Source organism: Solanum lycopersicum, chromosome 5 (genome assembly GCF_036512215.1).
Source record: "Solanum lycopersicum chromosome 5, SLM_r2.1".
In the NCBI taxonomy this organism is placed as follows: domain Eukaryota; kingdom Viridiplantae; phylum Streptophyta; class Magnoliopsida; order Solanales; family Solanaceae; genus Solanum; species Solanum lycopersicum.
In genome coordinates this window covers 67,163,513-67,181,362 of record NC_090804.1, presented here as the reverse complement: position 1 = coordinate 67,181,362, position 17,850 = coordinate 67,163,513, and the positions used below count along the sequence as shown (strand labels likewise).

Sequence of the window (17,850 nt, the reverse complement as noted above, 5' to 3'; positions counted from 1 at the left end):
ACAAAAAAATAGTTTAAATTTTTTTTCTTTAAACTAAGGAATGAAAGAAAAAACAAAATAAGAATAAGAAACTCAAATAATTATAATAAAAGAAGTCAAAAAATAATTTATGTATGAAAAAATTTAAAATATACCTTGAACTTTGATAAAAGAATCATATATACCCCTAAATATTTATTTTTTTAAAAAATAGAAGTAACAAATATAAATATAAAACTAATTTTTTAATTTCCGTTAAATAAAGGCTATATGTGAGCCATTTTGTAACGACATGGGTATATGTGAGCCGTTTGTATAACGGTAAGGGCAAATATGAGCCACTTTTATAACGAGGGGTATATCAGCTCTACATGACAAAGTTGAGGGGTATATCAGACCCTTTTCCCTTTATTTATTTGTGTATCCTTTAAAAATGTCTTTTTCAAACTCTACAAAAAGTAAGTTTTCTATTCAATAAATATGAAAATAAATAGATATGCAATTCATCGATTTAGACCTTATTTATAAACTATACTAAATATGTTATTTTTATTATTATTATTACTATATTAAGTGATAGCTTAGACTATCTTTTAACTCTTTATTACCATTTCCATCAACACTCCATTTTCCAAAATGTTTGTATTATATCTATATAGAGGTAGAGTTAATAATGAGAAAGTAAGTAAATCATTTAATTTTTTCCCAAATTTTCTTTAGTTTTTCTTTACGAAATATTTTCTAAATGTTGTATTATATTATATCTATATGGGAAAATGCACAAGTATCTCCTAAACCTATGCTCGAAATCCCAGAGACACACTTATACTATACTAAGGTCATATTACCCCTGAACTTATTTTATAAGTAATTTTCTATCCTTTTTTAGCCTACGTGGCACTAGTTTGAAAAAAAAAAGTCAACCATCTTGGGTCCACAAGATAGTGCCACGTAGATCGAAAAAGGGTAAAATATTATTAATAAAATAAGTTCGGAGGGTAATAGGACCTTAATATAGTATAAGTGTGTCTCTGAGATTTCGAGCATAGGTTGAGGGGATACTTGGACATTATCCTTATCTATATAGAGATAGAGTTTACAAAGAAAAAGAAAGGAAGTCATTTAATTTATTTCCAATTTTTCTTTAGTTTTTTCTTACGAAATATTTTCGCCGTTTATTTTTATTTATTTATGTTTGTCTTACACACTTTTTACACATTAATAAATGAAAGAGCTTTTTTAATTATATTTCTCTTTGAAATATAATAACTTTTTAAAGAATTATTTTGAAAAATTAGCTATAGTTAATAACAAGAGTAAATTAAGGAAACCTACACTTACTATTATTTGGTTGAGCACAGGGTAAAACTCCTGTTTCTATGCAATAGCTCGCAAATCACATAAAAGAAGTGACTTTTACTAGGCAAGCCCGATACGACGAGTTTGACTCAGAAGGCAGTGATGGGGTCAGGATTTTCACGATGAGAGTCCAAGTACTAATTAAGTGAACCTGCTCTTCTTGAAAAGTGAAAAGAAAATTACTACTAGTGAGATTGGAACACACACACTTTAAATTTGTGTGTCTTTATTCTTTCAAGGCGTTTGAAACCATTATGCTACATCATATGTTATGTCAAGAGTGTCTAAAATATGTTACTTAGCCACTTTATTTATCATCTTACTTGTATATATTGTATAATATTCCGACGAAGAGTGTCCAGATGGACACCATGATATAAGGGTGGCTACGCAACTGACAAACGGCATACCCTTTGCTTACGCTGATAAGATGTTTCGAATTTAAAACCTTCAATATGGAAATTTCAGATCCAAATCACTGGGCCTTCCCGAAGGATAATCTTATTTAATTAAACTAAATAAATTTAAATAAATATTTATTTTTAACACTCCGAATCAACAAAGATGAACGGAATAAATATAACTATTAACTTACTACTATTAGAACAAGATAAGAGAGATTAAAAAAAAAAGGGAAGCTAAGACCTCAAGTTTAAGCCCAATATGTAAAAAAAAATTTATTGAGAGCATCGTTTATTTAGTCGAACTTCAATATGGGCTCAAATTTTATTAAGAGTATCGTTTATTTAGTCGAGCTTCAATATGGGCTCGGCACGATAAAACCCAAAAAACAATAAACATTTCCTTACCTAATTTCCAAACAAAAAAGAGAAACAAAAGGGGAAAAGAGAGAAAAAAAAATGTTGTCCTTTTTCCCTCCATTCCAAAACAGAGAAGAAACACATGCAACTGCGTCTCTTCCCCTTCTCTTTTTTCTCTGGTTTTCAGCTTTTAGCACCAAAAAACTCCATTTTTGAGTAGACCAAGAAAAACCCATCTTCTCAATTCCATTTTTATATACTTTTCTTGGACCAATTTCATCTGTTTTGCTCTTTTTTTTCCGTTTCTGATCATCGTTTTTGCTATTAATTTAAGAAAAAGAAGAACTTGGGGTTGTTAATTTCAGTATTTAAGAAGTACCCAGAATGGGAAAATTCGATTTTGGTTGGGTTTCGTTGTTGTTAGTTATACTTGTTTGGAGTGTATATGTGGGAGGTGAAGGGGTAATTAAAGTGCATTCTAAGTTTGCTGGGTTGGAAAGGAATTTGCGTGCCCTAAAAGCTCATGATGAAATGCGCCATCTCCATATTCTCGCCGGCATCGACCTTCCTATCGGCGGAACTGGCCGTCCTAATTCCATCGGGTTTGTTTTTTCCGTTCTCTCCCTTTTATTGAATTGTGTGTTTTTTGTTTGTTTATATGTGTGTGATTCTGCATGAGAGTGTATATACACACTTTGCTGTGTCTTTTTTTTGTCTTTGGAAGTGACGAACAGAGTGATGTTGTACATTTTGCTGGAACTGTTGTACATTTTTCTTATTATGCACTGTTGCTTTTGTTGATGTGTGAATTAATTGAAGCTTTATGTTAGGAGTTCAATTGACAGATTGAGTTGAATTTGGGTGTATTGAGTGAATGATTTGCCCAAAAGTTACTTTGAGCTGTAATAGCTAGGTTGGGGTAAAATGGGGTTGACTAACTTTTTTATTTGTTTCTTTCATAATATTTTAACTACCCAATACACCATTTTTTTTCTCTTTATTATGGTTGTATATAACATATCAAAGAAAAAAAATTAAATCTTTTTGAAAATATTTTGGATTGATCAATTTGGGCTACATATACTGGGAACAACTTTTAAATGGATTGAATTGGGCGTGTCAAACTTGAGTGGGTTGGGGGTGCACGTGCACTCATTAACTATGAAAAGAATTTGGTATATTATATACCTTGAAGAACTATCATATATTTTGGAAGGCCTTCAAATATATCTGCTGGATTGGTCATTTGGTCAGGGTGCTCCATAGGCGCCCTTGAATGCTGATGCGTGACCTGAGATCGAGTATGGCTGCTACATTATTTGGTGCCCCCGTTGTCTATAAATCCTAAGCCCACTTCTGACGGTAGTGGCTGTAAAAGTAGTTTTGGTGTATTTAAAGAGTTCGCATGAATTATCAATTGGCTATATTTTCAGTGTTGGCTTTCAATTAGGCCTATATCATCTAATGAATTAATAATTTCCAGAAGATGCTTAGATCTCGGGTAAATTAGATAAGATGATGAATTCCATGGTTGAGTGATGCTTTTTAAGTGCACAAGTCTCTGATTATTTGGATAAGCTGATGAAAATCTTTCTCCATGCAAATTTAAGTGGCTCACAATAATCATTTATATATATATATATATCGAATGATAGTTGTATAGTCAGTTTGAGCTGCTATTGAAATCATTCCCTTGATCTTTTGTTATTACAGGCTTTACTTTACTGAGATTGGGATTGGAACACCTCCAAATAATTATTTTGTTCAAGTGGATACGGGAAGTGATATAATGTGGGTTAACTGCATTGCATGTGAAAGATGCCCCAAAAGAGGCTATCGTAATGTACGTTTCTTTTAAATACACACTGATATATGTTATACGTACGTTTATAGTTGTTTTTGTGTGTGTCTATATTTTATTTCTGCTCAGTATATGAATTGCTCTCGAAAGCAAAGCAATTTTTACTTGATGCTGCACTCCGTCCTTTTTAATCTGGATGTTTTCCTCGGCAGATCGATCTAACACTCTACAATCCAAGGGATTCGCTCACTGGTAAACTCATTCGTTGTGGTCAATCATTTTGCAAAGACTTCTACAGAGGTTCAGTATTAGGCTGCTCTGGTAATAGTTCTTGTACATATACTCAAAATTATGGAGATGGAAGCTCTACAAGGGGCTACTTCGTGGAGGATGTTATCCAATACGATAAGGTGTCAGGTGATCTCCAAACTAAATCAGCAAATGGGAGTGTTATTTTCGGGTAAGATGTATGTTATCTAATATTATAGAGAAATAATATATCTTTAGCTCTTATAATCCACAATCCAGAGCATGATTTGTAAACATTTAATTGAAAAGGTGATCTTATATGGGTGGCTTCTGCTTCAAAATATTTCAAACTCATGCTTGTTATTCTTTGGTTTACTTGGCATTTATGAATGGTCTGCAACCTTATGTGAAATTTGAACTTTTGACTATCATTTGGTGCGAATAATTATGCATTAGTTGAGCCAAGATCTGGTGACACATTTTCTCTTTTCTTTCGGATAATAAGTTTATTGATGTTTCCCCTTGTATTCTCACAGGTGTGGTGTAATACAATCTGCTGACCTGATTTCTTCTGATGAAGCTTTTGATGGGATTCTTGGATTTGGGAAATCAAACTCATCCATACTTTCCCAGCTGGCTTCATCTGGAAAAGTGAAGAAAATGTTCGCACACTGCCTTGATGGTTTGAATGATGGTGGTATTTTTGCCGTTGGAAATGTTGTGCAACCAAAAGTGAACATGACTTCTTTGGTACCTAACCAGTATGTACATTATCCCGATAGATCATAAAGCTTTTGATTAGTATTACTGCTCTTTTGTTAATTGTAATTTATCTCTGAACTAGTTGTATAATTCCATAATCTCACAAATATTAGTGAAATAGTTTAGTTGTGACTTCGGATCTTCTTTTAGGTTAATCTCCCAGAACATCTGACATACAATTCTGTTCCTAGTTAAATATTACTTATTTAGGCTTCTGTTATTACTTTAGCATCACATCTTTTTCTCCTTGTGGTTGATAAATGCAACAATTTAAATGCTTTAAACTGTCTTTTTTCTCAGGCAACATTACAGTGTCAATATGATGGCCGTTGAAGTTGGTTATCAGTTTCTAAACCTGTCTGCTGATGTATTTCTGAATGGAGAGAACCATAAAGTAATAATTGATAGTGGAACAACATTGGCTTATCTTTCCGAGGTGATTTATAGTCCACTAGTGAAAAAGGTAGTTTTCTTACTATGGTTGGTTTAGTCTTTTTGGTGGCCACTTAATTGAATCACAAATAGATATAAATGTTTCTACCTAAATTATTGAAATGTTCTGTATTTCTTCACTTCTGTCAGATACTCTCCTGGCAACCTGATCTGAAATTGCATCATGATGAGTATACATGCTTTGAATACTCTGGAAGGTATGGTGTGCACTGAGCACTCATCTCTTTCCGCTGTCTGTAATTGCATGAAGTTATGCTATCATTCTAATTGTGGTTTCTTCTTTATTTCATCACATTACTCTATCAATTTCTCAATCAACATCCTTATGAAGGATAACTTAGCTGCTGTTGTGTGCTTGAAGCTTGTTTATTCAGGAGCAGTGGCAATTCGATTCTGAAGTGCGGTCATGCTATCCTTTATACTCTACTTCTTGAGATGTTGTCTGCAAGGCAAGGAGGTGGAATTTGATGGCCAATTCTATCTAAAGATTAACTGACTATTGATAACTGAATTCATTCACATTCTTTTATCAAACTAGTGGAAATTAGATGAGGTTGCAATTTTACACTGATCCATGTGGGCATGCCTCACATACTGTTCAAGATAATTAGGAGAGCGAAGTAATATATGTCCAAAGAATCAAAAGTTCTCTTTTATAATGACTTGGATCCTGTAAAAAAACTAGCAATGAACTTACTAGAATAACTGTCAATCCTTGACTTGCAATATAGTTATTTCAACAGGATCACCATGTGGAATAATGATATTAGAGCTGGTAAAGCAGTTCTGTTTATTTTGTCTTGTGTCATTTGTAAATTACTAAAAATCATGGTTTTAGCAATTCCCATTTCACTGCATTTGCATTCGTGACTTGGTTTTGTAACCTAGTCCAGCATAGTCTATTGCCTTGAAAGTGTTCTTACAAAACCGAACTGTTTGAATGTTCTTTTTATTATGGAATACTACTACTCATCAAATTTAGTCAACCAAATAGTTTGTCAACTCTAAGTAGTAAAAACAGCTATAGAAATTTACTTTCTGATATATTGTTCCACTTGATATGAAGACTCTTAGTATTTGACTAGTGCCTTGAACATTTCTTAGTTAAATTATCAAAGAAAAATTACTTTATGTGGGGATACTTGTTTCCGCTGGAGGTCCACGTGGAGGAATGAACCTTGTAAGCGACCAATTCCTTTACATCTTCTCTTCCTATGTAAAATATTTTTCTTGAAATGTTTCTCTTAATATTCTTCTTGTAATTTGCAGCTATTTTCTAGTCATCCAGGTTAAAAGATGTCCAAATGCAATAACTTTTGCCTCCAACTGTTGCAGTGTTGATGATGGATTTCCTCAAGTCACTTTTCATTTCGAAAATTCTCTATCTTTAAGAGTTAGACCCCATGAGTATCTGTTCCCGGATGTAAGTATCTTCTTTTACTAGTTAGTTTTAACTCAATGAAAGAGTGTGGTCTTTTTTAGTTAGCAGTATGTTTTGAGATTTTTGATCAAATGTAATTAGAATGTAGTTGTCAAATTATCACTTATTGTTAGTAGTGTAGGACTATTGACCTGACAAATTGCTTGAACTTGGAGAGCGGAATGTGAATTGCTTCATAATTGTGTATTTTTTAAAGAGTAGATGACTTCTGCTACTTCAGCTGTGAATTAGGTAGCAACTTCCCATTTGTCATTAGAGTTGCTTTAGTTCCATCATGTGCCAGATATTTGACAGGATTTGCACAAGAGTACCTCCTTCTCCCTTCTAAAGGCTATATAAACAGTTGCAAATAATATCTCAGAACTTTATATTTGTATGAAATTGTCATTGCATAAGCTGTCAATTGATTTTCTCTGAGAATTTATTCTATCTTCATGATCATGTTTACTGAAGTAATCGACGAAGATTTACGGGAATAGTGTATACATTAGTTGATTCTATGTGGAATATCACAGTTGCCAGTAGATCTGACTTCTGTATGCTCTTTCAGGAAGATTTAGTTTGCATTGGATGGCAAAACAGTGGTAATCTATCAAGGGACAATTGGAACCTCACAGTTTTTGGAGGTGTGTTTATCGTTCTTTCATTTTTGTTATTTGCAAATGTCAAGGCTACTATTCTGTGTTTGGATTATTATATTTTGGAATTTGAATCCAGCATTTGAGAGCTCAACTTTTTTTTGCTTGGAAGAAGTGGCAACTATTTTTATCCCAAAAAAATGTCATTTTGTGAAAGAGAGACTATAAATGAAATATCTTGACACGAAATTTTCTTGAACATATGCTTTTCTTTATTTGAAAACTCTGCATTTCGCACTCTGGATAAACAAGTGGGAGCGCTCTAGTACCTCGTTTTGATGATTTACACCCAAATTTTCTTTCCATCTCTTCTATTACTGTTTGAATTGGTCACTTGCTGTGATGATATTGATTAAAGATTTATCCGAATTCTTTCAAATACATTGTATGTATCCTTGGTTGAATGCTCCATCTTAAGAAACTTAAAGACTTCTTTCACTATCTTATGTCTCATTTCCTTCTAAAGCCTTAGAGATATATTGCTGCTATGCAGATTTGGTACTCTCAAATAGGCTGATCCTGTATGATCTTGAAAACCAGGCCATTGGTTGGACTGAATATAATTGTAAGTATAAGCTATATCTGTTCGATACTTGCGCTATATATGCTTTGTCTGGACAAACTTTTTCTTGCATTTGACCTCGAAAATACACAGTAGTAATTCATTTCCCTATGAACAACAAATGCTTTGATCAGCTTTATGAATCAAGATCTTTTGTTATTGCTCGAAAGGTTCGGTTAAGTTCACTGATAAAACTCATCAAGTTTTGTTATGTGGTTGATTGATTGCAGGCTCATCAAACATTTCATTAAAAGATGAAATTACTGGATTAGTTCATTTAGTAGGTGCTCACACCCTGTCGAGTGGTTCTCGTTTGACAGCGCAAATGGCTATGACATTCTTGTTGTTAGCAGCTCTGCTGCACAATCCATTCAACTAGTAAATCTGGTAAGTATTTAGCTTCTCTGGTACCTGAGACAAGAAGCGTGCGTTCGTTCGTTCGACTGTGAAGAAAAAAATACTTCAAAAGTGTTGATACAACCCTTGTAGCTGTGTCTCTGTGTGCATATTTTTGAAATATAGAACAGATTAACAAAGAATTCCATTTTGTATGTTACAAAATGCTTCAATGAAAGTGGAGTTCTGGTTATATTTACTCTTTTCTTATAACATCTAAATAATTTTTATTATTTTTCTGGCTTCAAGTATTAAAATGCTTTTAGAGAAAAAGGTCCAAATTTCATGTTCGATTAAATTAAAATACTTCTTATATTAAAAAGAATAACATTTAGAACATAAGTGGTGTTGATGTTGAAATGACATATTCAATGACATACACTATATGTAATCATAAACTAAACGACTTTTATTATTTCGATATGATTTTCAATTTTTTTTTTATGTTCGATTGATTAAAAAGTTTTAAAACACTTTTTTTTAGGAATATATATTTTTTATAAACGAGGAAATTGGTTCTACTGATAAAAATAACGAAAATAAGTTTTAACAAATATTCTTTCACGTCAATTGTGTCTTCCACACCTTCGAAAATATGTTCCATTAGGTTAATAATAGGAAAATAAATTTCCGTTGTTAATTATATTATAATAAATAAATCTTATTTGTCTCATCGCGATCCCTTATCGAGAATTTCTAGAAGTCATGAGCTACCTAAAACCAAATACGTTATGGCATGCGTACCTAATATTTGGGGCATATTTGAACATGGTACACAGGGAATTTAGTGAACTAAATATATCCACGTATGTGATAGGGACACTTGCTTTTTCACATGTTCCTAAAAATTAAAAAAATATTTTTCAAACTATAAAATTATACGTCAATAAAGATACTGGTGGAGTGTTTTATACTTCTTCATTCTTGATAAAAGGTCTCGAATTCGAGTCCCTCACGTGTACAAAAGTCATCCTTTTCAAGGAGAGCGAATCCCAATTTACTCGAGCTTCAATGTGAGCGATCAGACACCAAATGAAAAACAAAACAAAAAAATTATAAAGTAGTACTCTCTCCGTCTGCTATTCTATTTATATAATACTTTGAAATGTTAAACAACAAACACAATCCAATTTCTTATTCTTCTCCCTTCATCTCATCACTTTCTACCAAAAAAAAAAAAAAACACAAATTTTTCTCCAAAAAAAATAAAATGAATGACCATCAAGAGCATATAGTAATCCTTCCATTTCTTGCACTTGGCCATATGATACCTTTCATAGCCTTAGCAAAAAAAATTCAAGAAAAAACTAACTACAAAATCACTATTGTTAGTACCCCTTTAAATGTCAAATATCTAAGTTCAACTATAGCAAAAGATTCAATTAATTCAAACAACATTTCATTAGTTTCACTTCCTTATAACAGTATTGAGCATGGTTTACCACCAAATACAGAGAACACAGAGGCTTTACCATTAAAACACATGGTAACAATTTTCAACTCAACATTATCTCTTAAAGAGCCACTCAAAAGATTGATTCTTGAAATTATTGAAAAAGATGGTAAGCCCCCTCTTTGTATAGTTTCTGATACATTTATGGGATTTGCAAGTGAAGTTGCAAGATCTTGTGGAACTTTTAATGTGAGTTTTACTACTTCTGGTGCTTATGGAACAGCAGCTTATGTGTCAATATGGCTAAATCTTCCTCATTTGTTGGCTATTGATGGGGTTTTCAAAATGCCTGGTTTTGATGATTCTTGTTGTTTTTTCTCTGTTGAACAACTTCATACATTTATGAAATTAGCTAATGGGGATGACCCTTGGTCTAAAGTGTTGAAATCTTTGTTGTTACCTTCTTTTGATTCTATAGGGTTTTTGTGTAATAGTGTTGAGGATATTGAACCTATGGGGGTTAAAGCTATCAAGAATCTTACTGAACTTCCTGTTTGGTGTATTGGACCTTTGCTTCCTCAATGTATGCTCAAGAAATGTGAAAAAGATTCAATCTTTGAGTCAAGAAGTGGTAAAGATTCAATCTTTGAGTCAAGAAATGGTAAAGATTCAAGATTTGAATCAAGAAGTGGTAAAGATCCAATCTTTGAGTCAAGAAATGGTAAAGATTCAATCTTTGAGTCAAGAAATGGTAAAGATTCAATCTTTGAATCAAGAAGTGATAAAGATTCAATTTTTGAATCAAGAATAGGTAAAGAACATGGGTTGTCACCAGAAGAATGTATTTCTTGGTTGAATGAACATCCTGAAAGATCTGTTCTTTACATATCTTTTGGTTCACAAAACACAATTAGTACATCACAAATGATGGCATTGGCTATGGGGTTGGAAGAAAGTGAAAGGCCATTCATTTGGGTGATTAGGCCACCTATTGGTTTTGACATAAAAGGTGAGTTTAGATCTGAATGGTTACCAAAAGGGTTTCAAGAAAGAGTGTCAAAGAGTCAAAAAGGTCTACTAGTGAAATCTTGGGCACCCCAATTGCAAATCTTGAGTCATAGTTCAACGGGTGCGTTCTTGACTCATTGTGGATGGAATTCGGCATTGGAGAGTTTGAGTCAAGGGGTGCCTATCATTAGTTGGCCTTTGGCTGGTGAACAAGCATTTAATTCAAAGATGTTGATGGAGGAAATGGGGGTTTGTGTTGAGTTAACTAAATGGTATTCAAGTGATGTTGATAAAGAGGATGTGAAGAAAGTGGTGGAAATTGTTTTGGGAGAAAGTGGAAAAGGGAGAGAAATGAAGGAAAAAGCTAATAAAATTGGGATGTGTATTAGAGATGCTGTTAAAGAAGAAGGGGATTTTAAAGGTTCATCTGTTAAAGCATTGGATGATTTCATATCTACACTACTTTATAGAAGAAATATGTCATCTTAAGAAAGGAATTCGGAAGAATCGAGGATCTTTCTGAAATAGTATCTCTTCCTCCATGAGGCAAGGGTAAGTATATGTATACTATACCCTCCTCAAACCCCGACATGTAAAATTATATTAGGTATGTTGTTGTCGTTATCATTGTATTACTTTGTAGGTCACCCTTTTTCAGAACTTTTCTATCTTCACAAGATAGAGGTAAAAGTTGTTGATACGTCACCCTTTTTCAGAACTCACTCATGAAATTACTGGATTTGTTATGATTGTTGTACTACTTTGTAATAGAAATATGTGACCTTAAGAAGGAATTTGGAACAAAGGGATTTTATGAGATTTCTCCTACTAGTGAAATAGAACTTCTAAATTTGTAGCTAAAAAGAATCACTTTCTCTTATTTCAACTATATTAGGCGTCGTGACAAATTAAGTTTATTTTAAATAGTTCACGTTTTAGAAAAATAACAAATATATACTATTTTTTTTAGGATCTACCCTTGATCTAATACGTAGAATTTAAATTAAGTGAGACGTGTTAAGATAGATAAAGAATTATTTAAATGAATACTCTTATAATTAAAATTATTAAACGTCTTGTTTACAAGGTGTACAAAACCTCAAAAACACATTAACTCAGATGATTAGCATTATCCATCTTCAATACGAAAAATTGTTGGTTCGAGTCATCAAGGGAGCAAAAAAGAGAGCCCCGAGGGAGGGGTAAAAAAAAGAGAAAGAAACAATAAGCACTCTGTCACTTTACAATAGAACAAAAGTTTAAGATAATAAACTCACCATTACATATCATGAAAATTGGATCAATTAAAGTTTAGTAAACTAGATATCTCTACACAAAGATCTCACAAAAATTTTAAAGAAAATTCCTTCATAGATCTTCTCCGAAAGACGTCTACTTAAACTCGAATCGTATTTTACCTGAAAATTTTACCTCACTAAACAACACAACCTACAGAGATTCCTAAACAGTTTCTGCTTCTGTATATCCTCTTACCAAAAATTTGCGATACAAAAATGTCAAAATGGACTGGATGACGATAGTACAGTATCCTTGTATCGGGGTCCTGAAGAGGCTACTCATCTTGATTGCTCTTCTCTTTTTTAACGTTAACTGGTATTTCGTCATAAAGACATATCCGCAATGCACCTTCCAGTACTCGTTGGTGAAAGTAGGTCCTATACAAGTCCCAGAACTCATCTCTGCAAAGTGGGGATATCTACAATGAGATCTCGTAAATAGTAGGTAGAAAGGTTAAGGGAGATAGATTGCTGATTTTGTTATTTATAACACATTCTGAGGCGAACGAGTAAGTCAAGGATACAAGGGGAAACAGGGAGGTTGATTCAACACTAGGTTTAAGTATTACTAGTAACTTTAGATCGGGACAAGTGTGTAATCAATTCAAACGTAAAGAGAATCTAACCTGACTTGAGGCAGTGTCAATAGTGAATAGCCCTTCGCGTCAGTTTTCATATCCAGCACAATCACAGCTAAACGAGATAGGCCAAGTGCTTCCACATCTATCAATCTCTTAATCCTGTCACCAGTTTGAAAGAATCAACAGGCCAAATTTTTAATGGTATATGATAGCACTTTCAACCACAAAAGTATCAAATTGCAAATTGGTGCATTTGGGGATACGCCTAGGACATCACCAAGTCATTTTACGTGACATCTTATTTTATTTTTTTGTGAATGCTGTTTGCACCCTCTCGTTGAAGTGATAATGGTTAATCTTTATTCTACTCTTCATTGTTATAATACACATCTTGCGGCTACAAACAAGTCCCACTAAAATCATGCATACTTGCAAGAGAATAACAGCAATTTTAAAACACCATTATGCATGATTTCATCATTCCTTGGCTCACGAGGCTTCATCACCTTTGTGGCAGTATACTCACATAAGTTCATAAAAAAGTCGGTATAAATCAACTGAATTTTATATAAATAGTCATTTTCATTTCATCTAAAATGTCTCATTGTATTGTAGTTGCAAAAACATATAAATCAACTGAATTTTATATAAATAGTCATTTTCATTTCATCTAAAATGTCTCATTGTATTGTAGTTGCAAAAACAGACATAACAAATATCAATAGAAAAATAATTCATCAACCAACTTGCAAGGAATACTACACATACCTGCTTGGTGTCCCACTTGCAATATTAACACGATTCTTGAGAGCAGACGCCTGTGATGAATAATAACAAATTATTGAACATGAATGAAAGGATATACTAACAGCAGAGAACTTTTTTGTCAATGATCCAGAAATGTACTTGATGAATCTTGCAAGTAGTATAAAGAATTGTTATATAAGTACAAGCAGTATATGGATACCTGCTCCTCAATCTTCATATGCTTTGAGAAAAGCTTTGCAGCACGGCATTCACCCGTCAAAGGCCGCAATTCTCTGCCAAAGCAAATTTATTTATAGGTCATACTAAGAGAAGACTGACTGATAGTTGAGCTACATTACTAAGAGCTTTATTACAGGATTAAGTTATGCATGCCGAACTACTCAAAGAAAGAATAAGCTCCCACTCAACAAAAGACACCAACCTGAGAAAGTCGCACGAACGCAAGGCAGATAAGCTAATAACCAGAACTGCAGGTTGCCCTGGATCGATTTTCTCATCGAGCTCCTTTTCACATAGACTCTCTTTCCATGATGATCCAAAAGCAACCTTCATATGGTCAGCCAATGCAGTACTAATTTGAGCATGATCAGGATTGAGCTCAAGCATGCATGTCTCTGTATCATTTCAGTACAAAGTAGGATTCATATCGCAGTCAGAAAAGCTATTCAAGCCTAGAAAAAGAATGAATGTATGAGTTTAAATTCATCAAGTACTTGTCCTCCAAATTGTGCTTCTCAATCTAACCGGTAAAAATTGCTCTTCTTCTATTCTTGATTTTCATTGTTTATCAAAATTTTACATTGTTCCAACTAACTGCCGGAAACCTTTTTCTAGCCAAGGAAACAAATAGAAAGACAACTACTACTACGCCTCAATCCATGCTAGTTAGGGTATGAATCCTCAATATCATGAATGCTTTGTTTGAGTCCATAATATTTTAATACTTCGTTCTAAAGGATTACTAAATACTAACACTAGGAGTTCTCTAATATACTCTTAGTGCTTATTTCTAAAATAGCAAGAGTCTTCTAGTTGGATCACTTACATGCATTTTCAACATCCATTGATTCCAATCTTTTGCTAGATTTGCCTTGATTCTGAAATGTTCTAAATCTTTTAACATGACTTCTTTCCATCACAAGAGTAAATGTTGATAGTCTAAATGTAGACTATTTTACAGGGACTTACATATTCCCACACCACAGTACGGGTACCATACAACATCGCTACCTACTGGGGTAAATGGTATGAAATCACCTAGATCTTTTGCCTAGGTACTGATTCCACTGCTATCACTACTATTATATTCACCAATAACCAAGTTTTACCAATACGACAGACTACTTTAGTAGTCATAGCAAGCCATTACTACCTTCCAATGTGACAGAAATCTAAGTAAGCTCTAAACAAGTACTACCAACATTTACTTCCATAAAAAAATTTTATTTACCAATTCAAACCTCTAAAATTTGATCAATCTTCTATACAATTTTTTAACTTGAGCAACATATTTACATAATTTCCTCCAATAACCTAGCAGCTACTGAAAATCATAATAAAGGAAAACCCAACTCCATCAACTTAGTGAGTAGTGCAGAGCCACCATTTAAGCTATGTAGTTTTAGCTCAAACTTTGTATTTTGACAGAAAAAAGAGTAGTCCAGTGCATAAAGCATCTAGCGTCAACAAGGTTCAGAGAACAGTTGGCATCTCCAGGGTTGTGATGTAGACGTCTAACCTAATAGAAGCATTATTGGCTGCTTACCCTACTCGAATTCCAATGGTCAAACTAGGATCTTCTCTAAAGGAGTTCAAAATATGAAACAATAAACACAATCTACTATATTTATAATATGTATAAACAACGTAATTTTCCGCCAAAAAGAGTTTGGATCAACCCCTGGCCCAATCTTGCTTCGCCCGTTCACACTAAGACAACTTTACCATTTATATGAAGGGAAAATGCACAAGTACCACCTGAACTATGACCGAAATTTCAGAGACACACATTAACTAAACTAAAGTCTTATTATCTCTGAACTTATCTTTTTTTTGTAATTTTGTGCACCTTTTGTCTTACGTGGCATACTTCGTAACTCAACTCAATTGAGGCGCGTGGAAATATTTGGATGCCACATAAGCCAAAAAGGTACAAAAAATTACCAAAAAAAGTAAATTCAGGTAATAGGATATTAGTTTAGTTAAGTGTGTTTCTGAGATTTCAATCATAGTCTAGAGAATACTTGTCTTGTATAAAAGAAGTTCATCAATCTATCCATCCCCGAGTAAACAAAAAAGATAAAATTGTTGGCTTCCGAATTCATAAACTAAAAATTCTAACTCATAAAACTTGGTTATCCTCATGGCTATATTAGTTACATAATTTCTAAATTACAAATCAAACATCGAATAACTTATACACAAAATTAATACATGAATAACTTGTTTCTTCGAAGAAAGGCGGAAAAAACCTGAAAAGGAATCGAGTTCAAGGGAAGAAAGCTGAATCCTATTAGCTGATTGATACTGCTCATGAAAAAACTCCAGCTGCTGCGCTGCTGTAGGAAAACGAACAATATCAATTAACTTGGTGTCTTTTACTTTAATTTTGGATTTCAAATTTTCAATAGATTCGCCATTGTTGCTGCTGCTGCTTCTACTCTTCTTCACTTTTTCCTTCTTCCTTTTGCTATTCACTACTTTTTTGGGTTGTAAGGGAAATCGCTTCTTCTTGTGCTGCTTCTCTTTGCCGCTCGCCATTTTTGCTGCCTCTGTTCGTTGGTGGCCGGCGTTTTTGCTAGGTTTGAAATAACAATATCAAGGGTACCAAATAAACTCTTTTTTTTTCGTTTTAGTCTGTTTAAAAAAATATATATATATACATAAATTATAATAATAATTAAATTTTAACATATTAATAAAATGATTTATAATTAATTGATCACAATAATTAAAATAGATGGAATATTACATAGGTAAAATCATTATATATAGTATAATATATAAATCTTATATCAAAGTGTATGATAATATATATATAAAAGATATCTATATTTAAGAATATGAATTAATTGTGTATTTATATACAAAAATGTGGGAAATGTGATGTAAACTTTTTGACAAATTTTTTCATGGCAATTTGAGCTATATATTAACCTTTTTTTTTTCAAAAATATAAATTGGGGTATTAATGGATCAAATTATTATTATTTGAGATATTGTTGGATCGAGTTATTATTTTTGTTTGATTTCGTTTTGACCCTTTTTCGATTGATAGATTTTATGTTAGTTTATTGGTTGATAAAGCTTACAATACTCGTAAAAATCTTTCAAGGTTATTAGTTTATTTAAATTAACCTAATGCTTATATTTCTATGAAATTAGAATGAAAAAGAATATATTTATATTTCTAGTATAGGGTGATAAACGGACAATTTAAATTAAATTTAAACGAGTTAAAATTGATTGAGTTAACAAACGTTCAAAAGTTATTTATTGTGCTTAGCGTTCGAATACAATAAATAAGTATTATGGAAAAGGAGTAACTAATGTTGAATGTAAAGTATGAAGAAGAAAAAAAATACTATCTTCGTTTAGTTTTACCTTCGTTTAGTTTTACCTGTAACATTTGAATTTGGTATACCTATTAAGAAAAATGACTATTTTATCACATTATTCTTATTATTTGATGTTTAATATTAAATCTTAAATAATAATTTAAAGAATAAATAATTAATGCTAAGGATAAAAACATAGGGGAAAAATATTTATTTTCTCTTCATATATTATAATGACAAGTAAAAATAGAATTCTATTTGAAATAATGAACAAACAAAAACAAAGAATTTTATTCTTCATATACAATTAAAAAAAAAAACATATAAAAATAAAGATAATAAATAAATAAAAATAATTGAAGGACAAATTTTAATATTTTCCTCCATGTATGACCTCTATGAGAACAAGAGCATTTATCACACTGTAGTTTTTCTGAAACTCTTGTTTTGGGGGATGGATGGATCATTTATCAAAACGTTTTTTTCGTTTCGTATCAAATCAAACATAACGTAATTTAAGATTAAATGTCATAAAAAAAGGGTATTTTTAATTGATATATATGAAAAAAATTTATTTATATCGGGTGTTTATATCAAATCAATGCAAAATGCATTATTACGTGATTTAAAAAAGTAAAATAAAATATAAATTTAAACACATGACATATATATATTGACTTGATATAAACACTCGATACGATACCCGATATATATAATTAAATAACAATAACTTAGTCCATATAATCACAAGAAAGGTTTAGAGACGGTGTGATGTTCACAAATTTTATGAAGTATGAAAATAAACAAATGTGGATTTTCAATAAAAAAATATAATATAAAGTTA

At 32.4% G+C, this 17,850-nt stretch overlaps 3 protein-coding genes across 5 annotated transcripts; 2 read left to right on the top strand and 1 right to left on the bottom strand.

Moving 5' to 3' along the window:
- Positions 1–2,145: 2,145 nt before the first annotated feature.
- LOC101253489 (aspartic proteinase 39) lies at positions 2,146–8,600 on the top strand. Of its 2 annotated transcripts, none has more exons than XM_004239792.4 (10): positions 2,146–2,701; positions 3,813–3,942; positions 4,113–4,360; positions 4,686–4,910; positions 5,212–5,374; positions 5,494–5,561; positions 6,700–6,787; positions 7,356–7,431; positions 7,937–8,008; positions 8,236–8,600. In XM_004239792.4, exons 1-10 carry the CDS (start codon positions 2,484–2,486, stop codon positions 8,382–8,384), a joined length of 1,437 nt encoding a protein of 478 aa, XP_004239840.1. In that variant the 5' UTR covers positions 2,146–2,483; the 3' UTR covers positions 8,385–8,600. The 2 variants fall into 2 exon arrangements, with proteins under 2 accessions (XP_004239840.1, XP_025887046.1); XM_026031261.2 differs by having other exon boundaries at positions 6,634–6,787.
- Positions 8,601–8,840: 240 nt separating this feature from the next.
- On the top strand, positions 8,841–11,619 carry LOC101244489 (UDP-glycosyltransferase 92A1-like). Its single transcript, XM_004240160.3, has one exon. It carries the CDS (start codon positions 9,507–9,509, stop codon positions 11,289–11,291), a length of 1,785 nt encoding a protein of 594 aa, XP_004240208.3. The 5' UTR covers positions 8,841–9,506; the 3' UTR covers positions 11,292–11,619.
- A 423-nt stretch (positions 11,620–12,042) lies between these two features.
- On the bottom strand, positions 12,043–16,772 carry LOC101254094 (uncharacterized). 2 transcript variants are annotated; one of them, XM_004239794.5, is made up of 6 exons: positions 15,921–16,772; positions 13,871–14,063; positions 13,649–13,721; positions 13,450–13,499; positions 12,727–12,840; positions 12,043–12,519 (listed from the first exon to the last, which is right to left on the bottom strand). In XM_004239794.5, exons 1-6 carry the CDS (start codon positions 16,207–16,209, stop codon positions 12,264–12,266), a joined length of 975 nt encoding a protein of 324 aa, XP_004239842.1. In that variant the 5' UTR covers positions 16,210–16,772; the 3' UTR covers positions 12,043–12,263. The 2 variants fall into 2 exon arrangements, with proteins under 2 accessions (XP_004239842.1, XP_004239843.1); XM_004239795.5 differs by having other exon boundaries at positions 12,043–12,502.
- Between the last annotated feature and the right edge of the window lie 1,078 nt (positions 16,773–17,850).